Below are 18400 nucleotides of genomic sequence, written 5' to 3'. Positions count from 1 at the left end.
TATGGAGCACTTGCCTCTCTTTAGGATGGGCCTGGGTGACACCTTGTAGTACTTGTAGTCCACTCCAGGGGGTGTGGCAATCTTCACTCCCTGATGGTCCATTGCAGGATCTCTGCAGCCACCAGATACAAGTATTGCTGTGAGCAAAGATCTCCTAAACCTGGTGGCCTGGAGGTTTCAGGTGCTTGCAGCCACAATCGTGGTAGCTTTAGAAGTCACCGTTGAAATGTGCTCTGTCTGGAAAAGGTAGCAAGCCGCCTCTGGAGTCAGCACCATGGACTCAGGCTGGGGCTAGGGAAACTGCTTAAATCATGCTTTAGGAAGAGCCTGCCTTCCACATGACAACAGGCCACAGATCATTATGAAACAAACAGAACTGGATACCCGATTCCCCCAAGGAGTTGTCCCTAGAAGGCCACACTAAAACAGGCAATAGTTTCAGAGGTGCACAATAATAAAATTCTGGTCTGTCACCTGGAGTCCTAGAGGCCTAAACACTTTTCTATGAAGAAGTAGGGTTCCTTGAGCTCCACCCTGCCCCAAGCTTCTGGCTTTCATCTCTAGCCCTCCTGACCCTATCCCCTCGGGCCCCAGTCACTGTCAACTCCCTAGTCCTGTCTCTGCATGCATCACTGCTCTGGGACTCCCTGCTCTTATCCACGTGAGCTGGTAAACAGATGGCTGATATGGCTTTTCACTGCTCACCAGTGCCTCCGTGCAAACGCAGGGCCGGATTCATTTCTGAGGTCCTTCTGTAAGACTTGTAAGGAAACTTCCACCTATCTGCTGCTGCTAGAATCGAATGCCAGAGACTGTGCAGTTTGCAAAGAATAAAGGTTTGCTCTCCCGAGGTCTGCAGTGCTTCTGCAGCCAGTAAAATGTTAGCCCCTGGGATTTTAAAATGAGCCTAGCGCCCCATGTGGGCAGTGAGGCTGGGTCTAGTGGGATTGGCAGCTTCCCATACCTGAAAAGGAACGATGGCGTTTTCAGCGCAGTCTTAAAGGCGGGTGTTTAAGGGAAGGGGTGTGTGCAGTTTCTAGGGATGGAGGGCTAAGGTGGGATGGCTGCACCTGGGAAGGCCTTGCTGGTTGGTGGGGACTTTGCAGAGGTCACATGGTATGTGTGTGGGGCACAAATAAGAGGAAGTGAGCAGGACTTTTATAGGACCTGCAAGGTAGTTTAGTCTGTAATCCTCAAAACTCGTGTTAAAAAAAAAAAAAAAAGCTAGTCTTGGTGGTGCACACTTGTAGTCCTCACACTAGCTCCGAAGGGAAGAGACAGGAGGATGGCAGGACTCACTGTCCAGCCACCATAGCCTAACTCAGGGAGCTCCAGACACTGAGAGACCCTGGAAAGTGACACCGAAGCTGACCTCTGGCCTCCACGTGTTCATGCTCACAGGTCCATGCATGGACATGCATGCATGCATGTACACACTCACACACATCCACACACTTGCAAAATTTAAAATAACTAAATAAGATGACATTTACAACAGACCCACCATCCAGGATATGGGTAATGCACTAATGCCTGAGCTCATAAGTGACTTCGCTGGGTGGCTCATGTCCACCTCAGAAAGGATCCACCTGTGGACCCCACCTCCCAGGGCCTCACTGAGGGTGGACCTGAGCAGGAGCTCTGGTGGGGATGGTCAACCTGAGGCACGCTCTTCTGCAAGAATGCCACCTGCCGTCCAAGTATCTCTAGCTGGCAGCCACCCTCCTCTCTGTCCCCACCATCTCACTGTCCAGATGGTCTGTCAGCTCACTTCTAAATCTTTGTCATTTACTCTTCAATGCATCGTGAAGCATTGGTGCTGGTCACAGACGCACTGTAAAGTGCCATTTAGTCAGCAGTACCATGCAAGGTCACATCTGTCAGACCTGGGATGGTGAGGTTCTATGACCATGTATACAAATGGAAGGATATGAGGATAGCACCCCTCGCGTGTCCTTGTTGGGAGTGTCACCTGGGTAGCCTCTAAAGAGCCACACGTGGGAAAGATGAGCAGGGCCACCTCCATCCCAGCCATTCTTGTCTCTAGACATTGTACCCAAAGGAAACTCTACAGCAGTGGTTCTCAGCCTGTGGGTCTCAACCCCTTTGGGGGTCACATATCATATATTTGGAACATCAAATATAATTACGATCGCAGTTATGAAGTAGCAGCAAAATAAGTTTATGGTTAGGGGCCACTACAAAATGAGGAACTGTATTAATGGGTCACAGCTTTATAAAGGTTGAAAACCACTGCTCTGTGGGGTTGGGGGTGTAGCTCAGATGACAGAGTACTTTCATGTGTGAAACCCTGGATGGTGGTGGCACATGCCTGTCATCCCAGTCCTCAGGATGTGAAGGCAGGAGGATCTGAAAGTAAGTTAATGGTTATCCTCAGCTATTTAGAGAGTTCAAGGCTAGCCTGAGCTATGTAAGACCCTGTCTGGAAAAAAAATGAAAAGGAAACACACAAGCAAGGCTGTTCATTTAAACAGATTTGCTTATGTAGCAAAGGAAGCAGCTATGAGCTGCAGTTTGCATGGTTTGGGTCTCAGGGTGCTGTTGGTATTTCTACCAGTCTTAGGCTCTGTGTTCCAGCAAGGCAGAGAGCAAAGGGGGTGATGGCACAGAGTCCAGAAGCATCCCTGCCTGGCCTCAGACCTCAGCCTGCCATCTACTAACAGAACACATTTTTACAAAACCACTCTCTGCTTCATTCCCAATGATTCTTGGGCTAGGCTGATGGCTAGCAAGCACTAGGGACCGTCCTTTCTCTGTCCCCCATAGCACTGGGGTTAGTCATACAAACACGACCATGTTTGACTTTTTCTGAGGGTACCGGAGATTTGAACTCGTGTCCTCCTGCTGGCACAGCCAGCGTTCTTTCCCACTGCACTGTTTTCTCAACTGGGACTTTGGAGTTTGATGGGAAGTCTGGGTGGGACCATCACTGAAAATCACAAACACATATGGAAGAAGTAGGTGGTATTTTCTTCCAGCACCCTGCATTAATCAGCATTATAGTGCCGTAATACAGTATTATAGTACCACAGGACTGGTATGGCTATATATATTACAAGGCAAATTTACTAGAGACAGGCTGGGGAATCCAACAGTGGCCATGTGCATGCTGGAGAGCCTGAGAACCAAGGAGCTGGTCAATCCCAGCATCTGGATACTCCAGAAGTCCCAGTCTAGTGCCTGAGGCCTGGGGGATCCCTAGAGGGCCACTGGTCCTCAGTTCATGTAGGAAGTCTAAACAAATTGGGTTCCAATGTCAGTGAAGGGTGGTAGCAACGAAAGAGCAGATGCACTTACCAGCAAGGAGCAAAAGCAGACAGGCAAAGTACTGCTATCCCCTACAACCTCTTTGTGTCTGGGATGCTAGAAGGCACTGCCCACTCTGGAGGAGTCTGCCCCCTCCCCTGAGTTAATTCTTCCTGGAAATGCCCTCACACTTCCATTCAGATGCGTGTCTCTTAGATGATTCCAGAGGCAAGATTAACCATCACACACAAATGCTAAGTCAGATGGCAATAACTCTGTCAAGCAGGCAATGTGGCCTTTGAGAGTTTTGGGTTGTAATGGCATCTGGTGATAGCAGATGTTGTCTGGGGTACCTGATAACCTGGGTGTTACCACAGACAGCACACCACACTACAGATGCTGTAGGGATGTTTGTAGGGAAAGACAAACAGTTCCTAAAAATCCAGGCTGGAGGTGGATTTTTGGGGTGGAAAGGAAACCCTCTGTTTGCCTGAATACCTGGAATGGATGTTCCCAGGAGCTCAGGCTGCCAGGGTGGCCTTCTAAGTGTGTGGACTCATCTGCAGCTCACTCCTGTCCAGTCTATATGGAAACATGCTCTTGCATTTCCCAAAGAGATTAACAGCATGAAACAGAGCTGGAGCCTGGTGGGAGAAAAATGCTTGCTTATATGTATGATAAATATTTTACTATGGAGAACTCAGACTGGTTAGAATCCTCCTTTGGGGTTTGTGGAACTACCTCACTCTAGCCACTTGCCCCCAACTTGGCAGGCTGCTCCACGCACCCTTGAATACTATTAAGGTAGGCTTCATGCATACACTCCAGAACTGTGCCACTGCCAGACACAGACCTGAGATTCTGCTCCTGTCTCACCCATCAGAAGGCCCTAGCCAGCCAGGACCCAGTTCTAACCCTGAACGGTTTTCAGGTTTTCGTTGTTTTGTTTTGCTTTGCTCTGTTGAGAACCCTGCCGTAGCATTTCTGTGTTCCCAGTCCTCAAGTAAATAAATAAGCTTTAAACCTACAGCCACGCACCCGCAGACTTAAGTGTGGGGTTTCCTGGGACCCTTAGACAGCTTCCGCGTTCTCTGGGGGTGGGGGTGGGGCTTTATAGACTCCAAACAGCAAAGCTCAACAGCACTGTGTCCTGCTGATGGCCAAACGTCCTCAGGAAGACCTTGGCTTGTCAGCCGTCAGTACAGCCCATACAAGATTTGCCTTGAATGTCAAGACAAAGCCCCAGACAGCTGTTCCAGCTCTCGGGGTCAGACTTCAAGGAGTGGGAACCCTTCCGAGGCTGGTTGCCCACGACTGTGTCGTCTTGCCCTGTCCTCTGTCTATCGTTTCTCCGCCGATTTTCTAGGCGTGGGAAGCACGTTGGGAAGCCTGCACAGGCCTCTCATTGCACATTTTAATCTTCCCTTCGGATCGATGTCCCTCATGCATGGCCCTGCTCTCTTCGGTGCCCTTATTATCATAATTCACCCATAACCTTAAAAACAGGGCTTCATTCTCCTCCTCCTCTCAAGTAAGCGTATTCATTCTTTTCAAACACACACCGCAGCCTCCTGACCCTGGCTCGCTGAAATCCCACCCGCTAATGCTTCTGATCCAGCCGCGACCATAATTACATAAGAAGCCTTATCCCGGGAAACGCTCTCAGCTCTGAACACCACCCATCATTATTCTCTGAAAATGCAAGAACTATTCCACAGCCGCCTTTCCCATCGAGGATGTGCAGGAAAGAGACCGCTGCCGCGGTCCAGCGGATGAGTCTCTTTGGCGGGTCAGGGTGAGGAGCGGGTGTTAATTTTTATGTGCAGCACACCAGGGTGCAGGGCCTGCTAATGATGCCACATTTATTGGAGGGAAAATAATAGGAAGGTACAAACAGAAGCCCGAGGCTGAGGAGTTTTTCTCTCGGTAATAGCTCAGTGTGGAAAGTGGATTGGAGATAGAAAATAATAACCTAGATTTCCTGCAGTTAGGGACAAATGACATTGTGGTTTCCATACATTATCTACTGAGTCTACACAGTGAATGTCCCAGATAAATATTCCTCTCATTCTGTTTCAGAGACAGAGGGGTCAGGGGTTAAGAGTAGCCCTGCAGCAAAAAAAAAAAAAAAAAAAAAAAAAAAAAAAAAAAAAAAATCCTCTTCTAGGAGAGGGAGGGGCCTACTGTGCTAGACAACCACAAGGATTGTTCCTGGACCAAGTCCTCGGATAAATGGCATACTGCAGATAACTGCCTGTGCCCTGCGCTCCCCGTCTACATACTGAAAACCCTCTCTAGATGATGGCCTGGACATGATCTGGAGTAGACGTTTTTTACATGTGGCGGTTGTCCTGAATCTCCACTTGCTCCCCACTAACATGGGTCTTTTCCTGAGTTTTTAAAGGACTTTTAAAATTTCTTGTCTGTCTGTCTGTCTGTCTGTCTGTCTCTCTCTCTCTCTCTCTCTCTCTCTCTGTGTGTGTGTGTGTGTGTGTGTGTGTACACATGTAGGTGCCATCAAAGCACAATAGGGACATCTAGCTCTGCTACTGCTCAAACACATGGCTAGTCTCATCTTCATACACAGGCTGGAATACACCAGGGAAGACCTCAAGGTCTAAATGATGCAAGCCTAGAACAGAGAGGCCTCCATATGCGGTGCCAAATGTTATGCGTTTGTTCTTTGTGTGTGCACCTGTGTGTGGAGGTGAGTTGTCGGTGCCAAGTGTCATCCCTTGGACCTTATCCACCTTGTCTCTCTGGCCTAAGGCTCGCTGCTTTGACCAGTTGTCCCCACATCCCCAGAACTGGGATAACAGGTATGCCACCATGCCCTTAGCTTTCTACATGGGTGCTAGGATTGAACAGCAAGCACTTTATTTATTGAGCCTTCTTCCCACCATGAATGTTTTTAGCATTTCCAGTGAGAGCAGAGACATTGAGAGTCACATGGGGTAGGGACATGGCCAAGGCAAGCAAAGAACTGGACTGGGTTGGAACCCCGATCACTGGCTACCTGCTCTCTCCTCAGGGACTCCAGAGAGAGATACAAGGATCTCACACATGACCACCTAGAGCCACCTAGCCACATCCCAGCCACTCACTGGGCGATTCTAGGCAGGGGCTCTACCACTGAGCCATGCCCCCAGCCCCTCACTGGGCGATTCTAGGCAGGGGCTCTACCACTGAGCCACACCCCCAGCCCCTCCTGGGGGATTCTAGGCAGGGGCTCTACCACTGAGCCACACCCCAGCCCCTCACTGGGGGATTCTAGGCAGGGGCTCTACCACTGAGCCACACCCCCAGCCCCTCCCTGGGGGATTCTAGGCGGGGGCTCTACCCCTGAGCCACACCCCCAGCCCCTCCCTGGGGGATTCTAGGCAGGGCCTCTACCACTGAGCCACGCCCCCAGCCCCTCCCTGGGGGATTCTAGGCAGGGCCTCTACCACTGAGCCACGCCCCCAGCCCCTCCCTGGGGGATTCTAGGCAGGGCCTCTACCACTGAGCCACGCCCCCAGCCCCTCCCTGGGGAATTCTAGGTAGGTGGTGTACCACTGAGATTTCCGTGTTGTTTATTTGGATATGCAGTCTTGCTATGTTGCCCTAGCTAGCCTTGAACTCGTTCTGAAGACCAGGCTTTCAACCTGCCTCATTCTGAGTAGCTGTGACTGCAGAATGGTTCAGGGGAGCTATGTGGTGCTTTGCCCTTTGTCCACAGAGCTCTCTAGTCCAGCTAGGTGTATGGATTCAGGCAAAGGGAAAAGAACTTGGCCAGGGACAGGGGACTGCTTTCACTGCCTCTGCTTCTGCTCCTTTCCGCTGCTGCCACTTCAGTTGCTTGGGCTGGGCTGAGCCAACAGGAGACTGACTAGCCAGTGAGGAATACAAGGGAGCTTCTCCACGTGGCAGTGTTACAGCTTTTATGACAGAAACTCTCATATGACGGAATAATTCCTGTACACCTGTTTCCTTCTGAACAGGATTCCTAAATACAGTTTTGGATGGGTCAGTGTCTGACAGCAGGTACTTCCTATTGGTTTGGCCTGAGAGCTTGGGAAGACCTCATCTACATATTTTGGGGCGTGGTCCTGCTTCTTTGTCTGATCTGTCTTGAGCCTACCATGACCTGTGGTCACATCCTCACCTGTAGAGGAGGGGCTTGGGGCATTGCCCTATGTGACTGATCTGTCTCAAACCTCTCTACAGGGGGCTGTAGGGGGCTATAGCTACGAGAGAAGCCCCGATCTCCTAGGAGACTGGGAATATGCCTGCCATCCCTTTTAGGGTATCTGAGAATTTGACTTATTTCAACCAGGACCCTTCACAGCCCATTGCCCTACAGAGCTAGATTTTGCACTTTTTTTTAATTAAAGAAAGAAGGCTTAAATCTAGTTTACTCCCATCCCCCTAAAAATACTGACAATAAAAACTGATTCCATGATTAGAGATATGCTTACAGTCAGAAGAATGGTGGGGCTTGAGAGATGGCTCAGTGGCTAAGAATGCCTATGGCTCTTGAAGAGGATCTGAGTTCAATTCCAGGAGCCCGTGTTGGGTGACTCCCAACTGTAACCTCAGGAAATCTGGTGCTCCGTTCTGGACTCTAAGAGCACCTGCACACACACATGACATACGCCTGCACACATAACCTTAAATTACAGTTTTTAAAAATATATTTAAGAAAAAACAAAAAAGGCTTTAAAGTTGTAACATTCCCCTGGTCAGTGAAGAAGCAGGAAGTCTAAAATGTGTGCTTCCGTGCGGGATCCAACTTTAAAGTTACCCGCTCCATGCTGGACTGTCGTAGAAAATATTCAGTCTCAACCCGGGGACTCTAACCCACCTTTGATCACTCAGTTCCCCGATAAAAGACACACAGTGGTATTGTTTACAATAGCCTGAGTCAGCACCAGAGCTCGGCAGAGACATCTACCCTCCTTGCTGTTGGAATCTACTTGCCTATGGATAACCCTGGGTTCTTACTTACTATGTTTTATCTGGGCTGCTCTTCACTCTAATTGGCCAGCCCTTCCTCATGGCCATGCTTTCTTTCCTCCTAACCTATGGCGTCTTTCTTCTCTTCCCACCTTCTTCTCCCTCTCCCGGTGGTCTCCTTTGACCCCAAGTCCGGAAACACCCAGCTCTCCCTATCTCAGTTCTGCCCAACTAGAGGCCTTAGGTGTCTTTATTCACCAATCAGAAATAACTTGAGGTCAAGGTCACATAGTGTCACTTGGGTCTTCGTGTAGACTCACCTCTGGGACAACCAGGCCTTGGGGGCCCACCCTTAGCATTGCAATACATAGGAACAGACCAAACCTCAACTCTGGACTCCAAGTAAGCTTGCATCAGCTGTAGCTAACTTAATAGGCCTTACATGGTTAGGCATGGCCTGTTTTATGGCTAAGGTAAGAAAGGTTAAATGTTGGTCCTAGAGACACAGGGGCTGGGTCCAAGGCTTCTGTAGAACTGAGGCAGCATGGCTGGCTGATAGAAGGATGGGCCCTCAGGGAATACAAAAAACAAATAACAAAAAAAAAATAAATAAAACTTATGACAAAGTGACTGCAGGTGCAGCAAACAGCCCATAACTCCCTGGTGAGGGGGCAACCATGGCAACAGTATTGGCCAGCTGTAGACAATGGATACCTGGTGCTGTGACTTTTTTCTTGGTCACATGTGTTCATGCAAAACAACAACAGACTCAGCTCTCACCTCAAAGGGAGGTAGTTTATTCTGGAGCAAAATATCAAAGTATGGGCGTGGCCCCGGAACACAGATTTAGGTTATCCCCGATTACATATTCCAATGTGGTAACTAACGGTTATGGGTTCTCCTAGCAACGAGCGAAGAAGATCATGAGTCAGGACAGTTTTCAAATGTGTTGGTGGGAACCTCAGGTAGGCGGGTTCTAGCAGAGCGAAGTCACTGTCACAGGCGTCGGACGCTCTCTGATGACACGCTTAGCTTTGGGTGTTGGTTGTAAGTCAAGGGCTTGTTGGTACATTTCAGAGGGTTTAACCTAATCATCCCAGGCTGCCAGGCATGGATGCAGGCAGTAAATGCACTTTAGGGGCTGAGATAACCCAAGATAATTTGCCTGTAGACCTATGACGTCCATCTGTTGACAAGCACCAATGGTCTAATCAGTTATCAACCTTGGAGAATGTTTGACAAGGGGGAGGCTTTTTTTCCCCTTGGGATTGTCAGTTAACCCATGGAATCTGAGAAATGGCCACGAGGTAAGTCCCGTGCTTGCACTGTGCCTGTGAGATTCAGCCTCTTACCTGGAGCACAGGGAACCTCAAACAGCCTGTGAGATGTAGCCTGTGGGACCTCCTTCGAGCCCAAGAGACAGAGGGTGTGGCTGTGGGGTCATTTTTCACGTGTCTAACAGTGGGGGATCTTACAGAGTCAGAGTCCTTCTCAGACACCTCTGCTCTGTAGAGCTGTGGAAGGTGCCAGGAGGGCCTCTTGCAGAGGGGGACTGCAGGGTACAGGACCTAAGCAGGTGCACCCACCATTAAGGCCCATGGGCTGTGTGAGCCCCAAGATACCCCACAAAAGTACAAACTTACTTAAAACATTACAGAAAGGTTTTATTGTGTTATTGATTTTTTTCAAGCTCTCAAAAATATTGCTTGTTGCACACAATTCCAACCCATCCCCCACTTCCTCTTTTCTCCTCCCTCTCCCTCCACCTTTACCCCCTAGACAGCTTTCCTTGTACATATGTTTGTATGCATTATGAATGCATATATGATTTCACGTATCTATGTAAAACCGGAGGACCACAAATAATCCCTCATTTGTGAGTTCTCAATATGATATGTGACTTTTATGACTGTTTTCAGTTAAATCCTTGCAGAGGACCTGGGTTTGATTCCCAGCGCCACACTGAGTACCTTAACCGCTGCCTGTAACCACAGTTGAAGGGGATCTGGTGCCCTCTTCTGGCGTCTGTGGATATTACACACACTTGGTGCACAGACAGCAGAGGAGAAACGTACACATGAATTCATTTGTTTTTAATGTCGCTGCCTAGGCAGCACATCTCCCTTAATCACTCCTATGTTGCCGGATACCTGGAATGGCTCCATAGCTGTGGCTGTGTGAACAGTGCCAGCTGTAAGACAGATATGCAAGTGTCTTTATCAACGTGGAGCCTTTAGGGTAAATGCCCAGGAGTTTTGGCCAAGCAGTGATTTTCTGTAACCTGATTGCATGGTTCTCAAGCATGAACTCTGTATCTGACAGCTTCTGTCACCGTGTTGAAAGGTTGAACATTCCTGGAAGCAAGCAAGAGCCAAGAGGGGCTGTCTTCTTTCTGGAAGCGTGGGTGGTTCTTTCTGGAAAAAAAAAAAAAAAAAAAGTAGGACAGACCTGGGGCATCCATCAGCAGCAACCCTGGGCAAACTGTAACCTTTTTCCAGACGCATTGCCCCCGTGTGTTTGACCTGCTGGGGGCCACTGCCGTTAGCACTCACTGGAACAAGACTGTCGGAACCGTGTCCCCTGCACTTGGCTGTCCAGCCACTGTGACATCTCACTTTGTGGTGCTGGGTGTGCAAGAGTCTCTGAAGGCCTGAGGCTGTACTTCCCCATGACTGAGTGAGGTGTGAGAAGAGGTAGCCTAGGAGGTCTGGCCAGCCATCTCTAGGTTGCAGTCCTTGGTCAGTCAATAAGAAGCTTGGAGCAACTGCTGGGAATCTCAGAACACTTGGATTCCATGACAGGGAGAAAAGCCCTCAGAGACCACGGCCAGTAAGGGGCCTGGGGTTAGCACCTCATACACACCATACATCACTCTGGACAAGGCTGAGGATTGTGTCACCTAGTCGATATGGCAATGACAGCCACCCTATTGATGACCCACGGTGAGTGGGTCTGAAAGTGAGGGTGTGCTCAGTCTGACCTCTATGTGGGTGTGTTCTGCTGGCCTCCATTGGAGGAGTGGAGGAGATGTACCATACAGTTGTGGAAATAGCCAGGCAGCTTAGAAACCCCTGGAGCTAAAGGCAAGGCCAGGAGGGCCAGGAGGACCAGGAGTAGCAGAAGTACTGCCTGAGGGCATGCAGGGCACTGACCGAGCTGTGCACTAGGAGGAGCCCTGCCTCCACAGGAGGTGAGCAGCTGCCCCATTCTGGTCCCTGCAGAGGGCCCCCTTGCAGGCTGCCCCACAGAGCAGAGCCGTGGAGGACCTGCTCAGCTCGATGCTTTGCTTTTTCCCCTGCTGAGTCCCCATTGTTTAACGTGAACACTTGGGTTCTCATTAATTTTTTTCCTACACGTCACAGCACCCCATCCATTCTGGTTTTAATCAGAAGCCCAGACCACACGTGGTCCGGGAGCCCAGAAGGCAGTCTGCCCCACAGCTCACGGTTGGGTCTGGGAACTTGGCAAGGCTTCTTCCCAAGCCTGCAGGCAGACATCGGGGTTGCTTGGTTGGAGGGATTTGATCATTAATAATGTCTGATCAACCGTGACCCCTTCATAATCAAGGAACTCAGAGAGACACGCAGAGCCAGCCAAACCCGCTACTTTGGAAGGTGTTCAGCTCTTTAACACAGAACCTCCACGCTCAGGAGGCCTGGGAAGGGAGGCTGGGTGGCTGGAATTGTGGATGAGGGTGTGGGGAAGGCCTCGGAGGAGGAAACTAGGAAGGGAGTGAATAGTGCAAGTGTAACTATGCAGTAATCCGGCCACTTCGAGCAGTGTCAAATCGCCTGCTTCTCCTGCTGGGCTGAAGGGAAGGGCTGCACCATAGGAGGGGAGACGGAAGGGGGTGGAAGAGTGAGAGTCACAGGTTCATGACAACCTCCCGTGGGGAACAGTGCGGGGGTCCTGGGTCTGGTTGCATTCTCTGGGCGTGCAGCATCAGAGGAAAGACGAAGCTGTGTTCACCTCTTGTTCCTGTGAAGAATGAACTGTGAGACAAGTTTCACAGAGGACTGAGCTCAGACGCCCGGCGCTCATTGCCAGGGCTGTGACCTCCCTATCAATATGCACCCCACAGAGCTTCGGGAAGGAACAGAGAGAGGGCAAGCCGCCCTTTGGGTTTCCAATCTGGTCTGATGATGGGGGTGTCCGGAGTGTGCGTTTTCTGGGCAAGTAAAGAAATAAGTGGCTGATATGACTTCCCTGACTCTGCTCCCTGCTCCCACAGGTTACCAGATCGCCTATCGCCTGGCCAGCGGCAGTCCTCACACCTTCACCACTGTTGAGGTGGGTGCCACCGTGCGGCAGTTCACAGCCACAGAGCTGGCCCCGGAGTCTGCGTACATCTTCAGACTGTCTGCTAAGACGAGACAGGGCTGGGGCGAGCCCCTGGAGGCCACAGTTATCACCACGGAGAAGAGAGGTAAGCCCCCAGGCCCAAATCTGACTGTAGACTGCAAGGCACACAGCAGTCCTCACTCCCACTCTTGCCCACAGGGTCTAGAAGCCTGGGCAAGACAGGGAGCTAGGCAGATTAGCTTTTTCACTTCTTAACCTGTGTACCATATTTGTGTGTATGTGTTCAGTGTGTGTGTGGGTACTCATGCACATGTGTATGCATCTCTGTGGAGGCTGAAGATGGGGTGTCTTTGCTCCTAAGGCTCTCCACCTTATTTTTTGAGACAGTGTTTCATTGAGCCTAGAGCTAACTCCATAGGCTAGGTTGGCTAGTTAAAGACATGGGCCATGGTGTCTTTAATACAGTTCCTCATGTTGCGGTGACCTCCCCAACCATTAAATTATTTTTGTTGCTACTTCATAACTGTAAGTGTGCTGCTTCTATGAACTTTAATGTAAACATCTGTGGTTTTTTGATGGCCTTAGGCAACCCCTGTGAGAGGGTTGTTCAGCCCCCAAAGGGTCTTCTTGGCCCACAGGTTGAGAATCTCTAGTCTGGTAAGTGTGAGCCCTTGAAGTCACCAGCCGCTCGCTGTCTAATGTTTTAGACTGCGTCCCTCTCGTGAGCACACTCACAGTAGGTGTTTTCTGAAAAGCTGTATCCTTGGCCACTGTCCTTTGGAGACACTTACCCTGCTCCATGCTGAGGGCCAGGTGTGTGGTGTACCTTGTACATACCTTCCCTCAGGGACGTCCTGATTTCACAGAAGAGGAGGATGGGCAACTGAGGCACTTTTATTGATCTGCACCAGTACAGCTGCCGCAGACCACCACAGGGCCAGCTCCTCCTGTGATAGTCTGGGTTGGATCCTATCTCAGCAGGCTCTTAACCCGCAACCTGAGCCTCACACTAGAGCAGCAGTTCCCAACCTCCCTAATGCCGTGACCCTTAAGTACAGTTCCTCGTGCTGTGGTGAACCATACAAGTATTTTGTGGCTACTTCATAACTGCCATTTGGCTAGTGTTGTGAGTCATAATGTAAATATCTGATATGTGGGGGTCGGGGAGCACAACCCACAGGTTGGGAACCACTGTTCTAGAACCTTCCACGGCAGCCCAATCGGCCTCTCTTCGGAAGTCATACCTCCAGGCATAGGTGATATGCCTCCTTTCCTGACCACATAGGGCACAGCCAACAGACAAATGTAAGAATTCCACCAAGATTCAGCTTGGAGAACCAGAGCGTTTATTGGGTCTGCTTACCTTGCACAGAGGGTGGGGTTTCACTCACAAGTGTGTTGGTGACCCTTGAACAGCGTCATCACTCGTATCACGCACAGTGATGACTTCATGGAGGAGTCTCCCTTTAGTCAGCCTTCTACTTCGTGTATAATCTAGCATCTACCAGGATCACTTGCAGCTAGCTGGGGGGGGGGGAGGGAATAATGGGCTGGAATCCCAGATGAGGGTCCCACGACCCTTCTATGTTCCATCTACTAAGGAGTGTCACCAGCTCCATCACTATTCATATAACTAATACTATATTATTCTGCTTGGTTACTTACTGTGGCTACCAATCCAAGATAATCTCTACTCTAAAATAACAATGTTGTCCCCACAAGAAAGAGAGCCACACAAGGGAGGCTGCCATCACAGCCAGACCCAGCAGTCCGGGAAACTGGGCCAGAAAGGTTCACGGGAGAAGCCGTGAGCTCAAGGCTCAGAACTGTGAGGCCTTGGCAAACCCTTCCCCTCTCTTTGCTATGGCCCTGGCTTGGGATGCCTGTGTGGGTCACTTAGCACAGTGCCCAGGACAGCCGAGCACTCTCCCTCTCGTCAACATGGCTCTCAGGGTGTGATGTAAATATTCAACCAACAGGTATGAGTGTCACTGTGGCATTGGGATAATGTTTATTACAGGATTGAAAACAGATCATCTCAGGGAGCAAGGAGTCAAACTCAGAGCACTTCAATCTAAGCGGAAGGAGGCCAGCATGGAGTTTCTGTCTTGCTCTGGCTGCCTCCAAGCATCACCTCCTCTGCTCCCAAACCCAGCTCTCACCAAAGCCTCCTAAGGTTTTATCAGAGAGGAAACCAAGTCTCCATCCCAGGAGAAGCCTGCCGGGTGAAGAATGGGTCATGCTGCCCCGAGACCCACTGTGCCTGCCTTGTGCGCTGACACAATCATTCCTCATCTTTGCACAGTCAGGCCTCACCTCCCATGCCCTGAACCAGCAAGTTCCCAGCAGACCCGAGGTCCATCGACCTTCCCCGACTGAGCCCGGCTCCTTCCAATGGCTGCAGCCTGGTCAGGCCACCTGCCTTCCGGGAGTCACCAAGCTGAGCATACCCCTTTTCCAGGGTTTTCCCAGCTTCAGGCTGACACTCAGCCTTTCATTACCATGACACAATATTCCTGAAAAACAACTTAAAAGAGAAAGGTTAACCTTGGCTCGTATGTGTTCAAAATATGACTGTGTTGGCTGGGACTGCGGAGTTAGAGAGATCTTTGTTTAAGGGGCCCAGGCACCCCTACCAAAGGTTTAATCTTCCCAGCAGGGGCTTGTCAGCTCTAGGAGGTGTGGGACAGCCTGATCTCTCGATAAAGATAGTCTAAATGCAGGCAGGTTCATCAAATGGCCCACACTGGCCTTGAACTCCAGATCCTCCTGCTTTTGCCTCTTTTTTGTCGTTGTTCATGTTGTTGACACTGTTGTTGATAATGATGTTGTGGTCGTGATGGTAGTGGTGGGAGTTAGTTGGTTTGGTTTGGTTTTTGAGACAGGGCTTCTCTGTGTAGCCCTGACTATCCTGGAACACACTCTGTAGACCAGGCTGTCCTTGAACTCAGAGACCCGCCTGTCTCTGCCTCCCAAGTGCTGGGATTAAAGCCTGTGCTACCGCCACCTAGCCTGTTTCTATTAGACATTGGGGCTGAAGTATATGCCATTACACCTAGCTGTAGTGGGTACATAGACCAAACGCATGCCTTGTTTATGCTGGGCAAACACTAGACCGGCTGAGCTACAGCCACAGCACATTTGGAAAGATGTCCCCCTCCCCCTCTCTGGAAGCCAGCATCTTGCTCCTCCTTGCAGACGTGCATGTTTTACCAGTGAGTTTCCCAACTGCTGACGCCCCTCCTGTTAGCCAGGCACATGTGTAGGGCTTCTCTACCATATCCCTGTTGCTTCCGACCTTTCGAGTGGATGCTCTTACTGGGTCCTTTGCAGGAGGATGAGCGTGAACTCAGAGTACTGATGTGACCTTCAACGCCTATGGCACCTGGATCGGGGGACCAGGAGCCTAAAGATGGGTGCTAGGAGGGCCCTCCAGGGATTGGAGGCTGCAGTCTGGTCACCAGAGTGCTTAATAGTGTTTTCAAGAACTGGTGACAAGGGCCTTTGCTCTAAAGACTCTCAGACAACCACCTTTCCTTCTTCCTGAGGTCATGTGTTCTACAGAAATGCTCAACACTGCATGTGTGTGCATGTTTGTATGTATACTTGTTTGTGTGAGTACGTACATGTGAGTGAGTGTTTGCATGCATGTGTAGGTTATACATGTGACTTGGTAGAGTGCTGACTCAGATATCATTCCTTGAGACACTCTCTACCTTATTCTCTGAGACAGGGTTTCCCACTGCTTGGCACTTGCTGATTTGGCTAGGCTAACTGGCCATCAAGCCACAGCCTGTCCCTACCTCCCCAGATTATAAGCATGAGCTATTCCTCTGGGCAGCTTTGCGCACAAGTTGTAGGGATCCAACCCTGGTTCTCATGCTTGTACCAGAATTACCTTACCAGCTGAGCTATCTCCCCAACTCATCAATCCTTTGCTAAGGATGAATGAAGGTCTTGCCAGCCCTTATAGGGCTTGAGTCGGATCCACATGAACACATACAAACACCCTTCTGTGGTGAACCACTGAAGCCTGGTTATGCCAGCCACCACAGGTCCACTGCTCCCTACACCAGCACCCCTAATGCAAGACTTAGGGACAGGAAGCCAGAGCCATTTCCTGTGGCAGTATGGCCATAGAAGGCTTTTGAAACTGAGAGGGAGCCCAGCTTTTTCTCCGGCCTGCAGAAATCAGGCCTCCAGCCAGCGTATGCATTCACAGCCAGGTCTGTTGATTGAACCAGATCGAAGCGCCTCTCACAGCCCTGTCACAGTGGGGCCCACAATCGATGGCTGCTTTATTACACGTCACACATTTTAATCAGAATCAATAATCCCCATGATAAACAATTAAACAATTATTTCTCCCTCTATGGAGTTCCTCTGTTGAAATCAATGGGGGACAGAAAGAAACACAGTGTCAGGCACATGGTACCCATTCAAGACCAAGGCAGGCCTCAGGTATCCTACATTTTAACCCTTCCACGAGGGTCTCCCACATCCCCACCCCACACTTGCCTTCCACCTCCCAAGAGAACCCAGTAGAGGCCTTTCTTGTCTTAGACCCAGGTTAACTATAAAGAAAAAGAAATTAGGCTTTAAGGATGAGCTAAGCCTCCAAATCAGACAGTGGGCAAAGGAGGCTTTGAAAGAGCATTGCCTGAGATGTCGGCCGGCTGTCATCCAGACACACTCACCCTTGCTGGTAGGGGCTGGGGCCTTCTGGCTGGTTCTGCTTTGTGAACAAGTCCTGCTCCCAAGTCAGACCTGATCTGGTGTAGCCAATGTCAGCTGTAAGATAACCTCCTCTCCCAAACTGAGAACTTGCTTTTCTTTCTTTGTGAGCACAGGAGGGGAAACATGCTTATACATGTGTTCACATGTGGGGGACTGCATGTGTGAGAAGTCAAAAGGCCAGCCTTGTGTGTTGGTTTCCTTCCTCAGGTACCAGCTACTCCGTTTCTTAAGACAGAGTAGGTCTTAATTCTTAAGACAGGTCTCAGTGGGACCTGAAATTCTCCCATTAGGTGAGGCTGGCTGGCCAGTAAGCCCCAGCCAGGGGTCTTTTCCAGCTCTCTAGAACTGGAATTGAAAGAATGCACCATTACGTCCCAATTTTTGTGTGGGATCTGGGTCTTGGTCGTGGGTCCCCATGCTTGCATGGCAAGTACGTGTCCTGCTAAGCTAGGCCTACTCTCTAGCCTCAGGACTTCCTTTCCTGGTGCCTGTCCCGCACAGGGTCTCTCACCAGCAATCATCAGGGGCAGTAAGGAATGGTTTCTCCGAGTACCAGCTTTTCTTTTCCTCTGGTTGCAGAGAGGCCAGCGCCCCCTAGAGAGCTCCTGGTACCCCAGGCAGAAGTGACAGCACGTAGCCTCCGGCTCCAGTGGGTCCCTGGCAGCGATGGGGCCTCCCCAATCCGGTACTTTACCGTGCAGGTGCGAGAGCTGCCGGGTGGAGAATGGCAGACCTACTCCTCGTCTATCAGCCACGAGGCCACACTCTGTGCTGTTGAAAGGTACTGTGGAGTGGATGGTGGGGAGTTGGGGTAGGGTGGGGAGTAGAGGGGATGGGGGAGGAGAAGGGGTGGGGAAGATGGAGGAAGCAGGGGGAGCAGAGGAGGAAGGGCGAGGGTAGGAGGTGCAGGGAGAGCAGGGGAACTGGGGGGGAGGCGGGGGAGTTGGGGAGGAGGGGTAAGAGGGGCAGGGGGTGCAGAGGGAACAGGGAGAGTAGGGGGAGTGGGGAGAGTGGAGGGGGCAAAGGACAAGGGTACAGGGAGAAGCGGGGGAGGGGCTGAGGGGCAGGGGCACGGTGGGTGGGGGTGGGGGTGGGATGTGGGGCAGCGGCCGAGAAGCATTCAGTATTCATCTTTCTGAACCTGGAGTCTAAGTCATTT

At 50.6% G+C, this 18400-nt stretch overlaps 1 protein-coding gene across 4 annotated transcripts in view; it reads left to right on the top strand.

Moving 5' to 3' along the window:
- The window catches only part of Sdk1 (sidekick cell adhesion molecule 1), a 986485-nt gene that overhangs the window by 869760 nt on the left and 98325 nt on the right, over positions 1-18400 (top strand). For all 4 annotated transcript variants that reach the window (XM_063271861.1, XM_039089863.2, XM_039089864.2 and 1 more), the window contains 2 exons: positions 12434-12628; positions 17821-18022. In XM_063271861.1, the coding sequence (XP_063127931.1) occupies positions 12434-12628; positions 17821-18022 (397 nt within the window). The remainder of the gene's footprint in view (positions 1-12433; positions 12629-17820; positions 18023-18400) is intronic.

The sequence above is a fragment of the Rattus norvegicus genome, chromosome 12 (assembly GCF_036323735.1).
Source record: "Rattus norvegicus strain BN/NHsdMcwi chromosome 12, GRCr8, whole genome shotgun sequence".
NCBI classification, from domain to species: Eukaryota; Metazoa; Chordata; class Mammalia; order Rodentia; family Muridae; genus Rattus; species Rattus norvegicus.
Note: the sequence above shows the minus strand (reverse complement) of the source record. Positions and strands in the feature narration are given on the sequence as shown.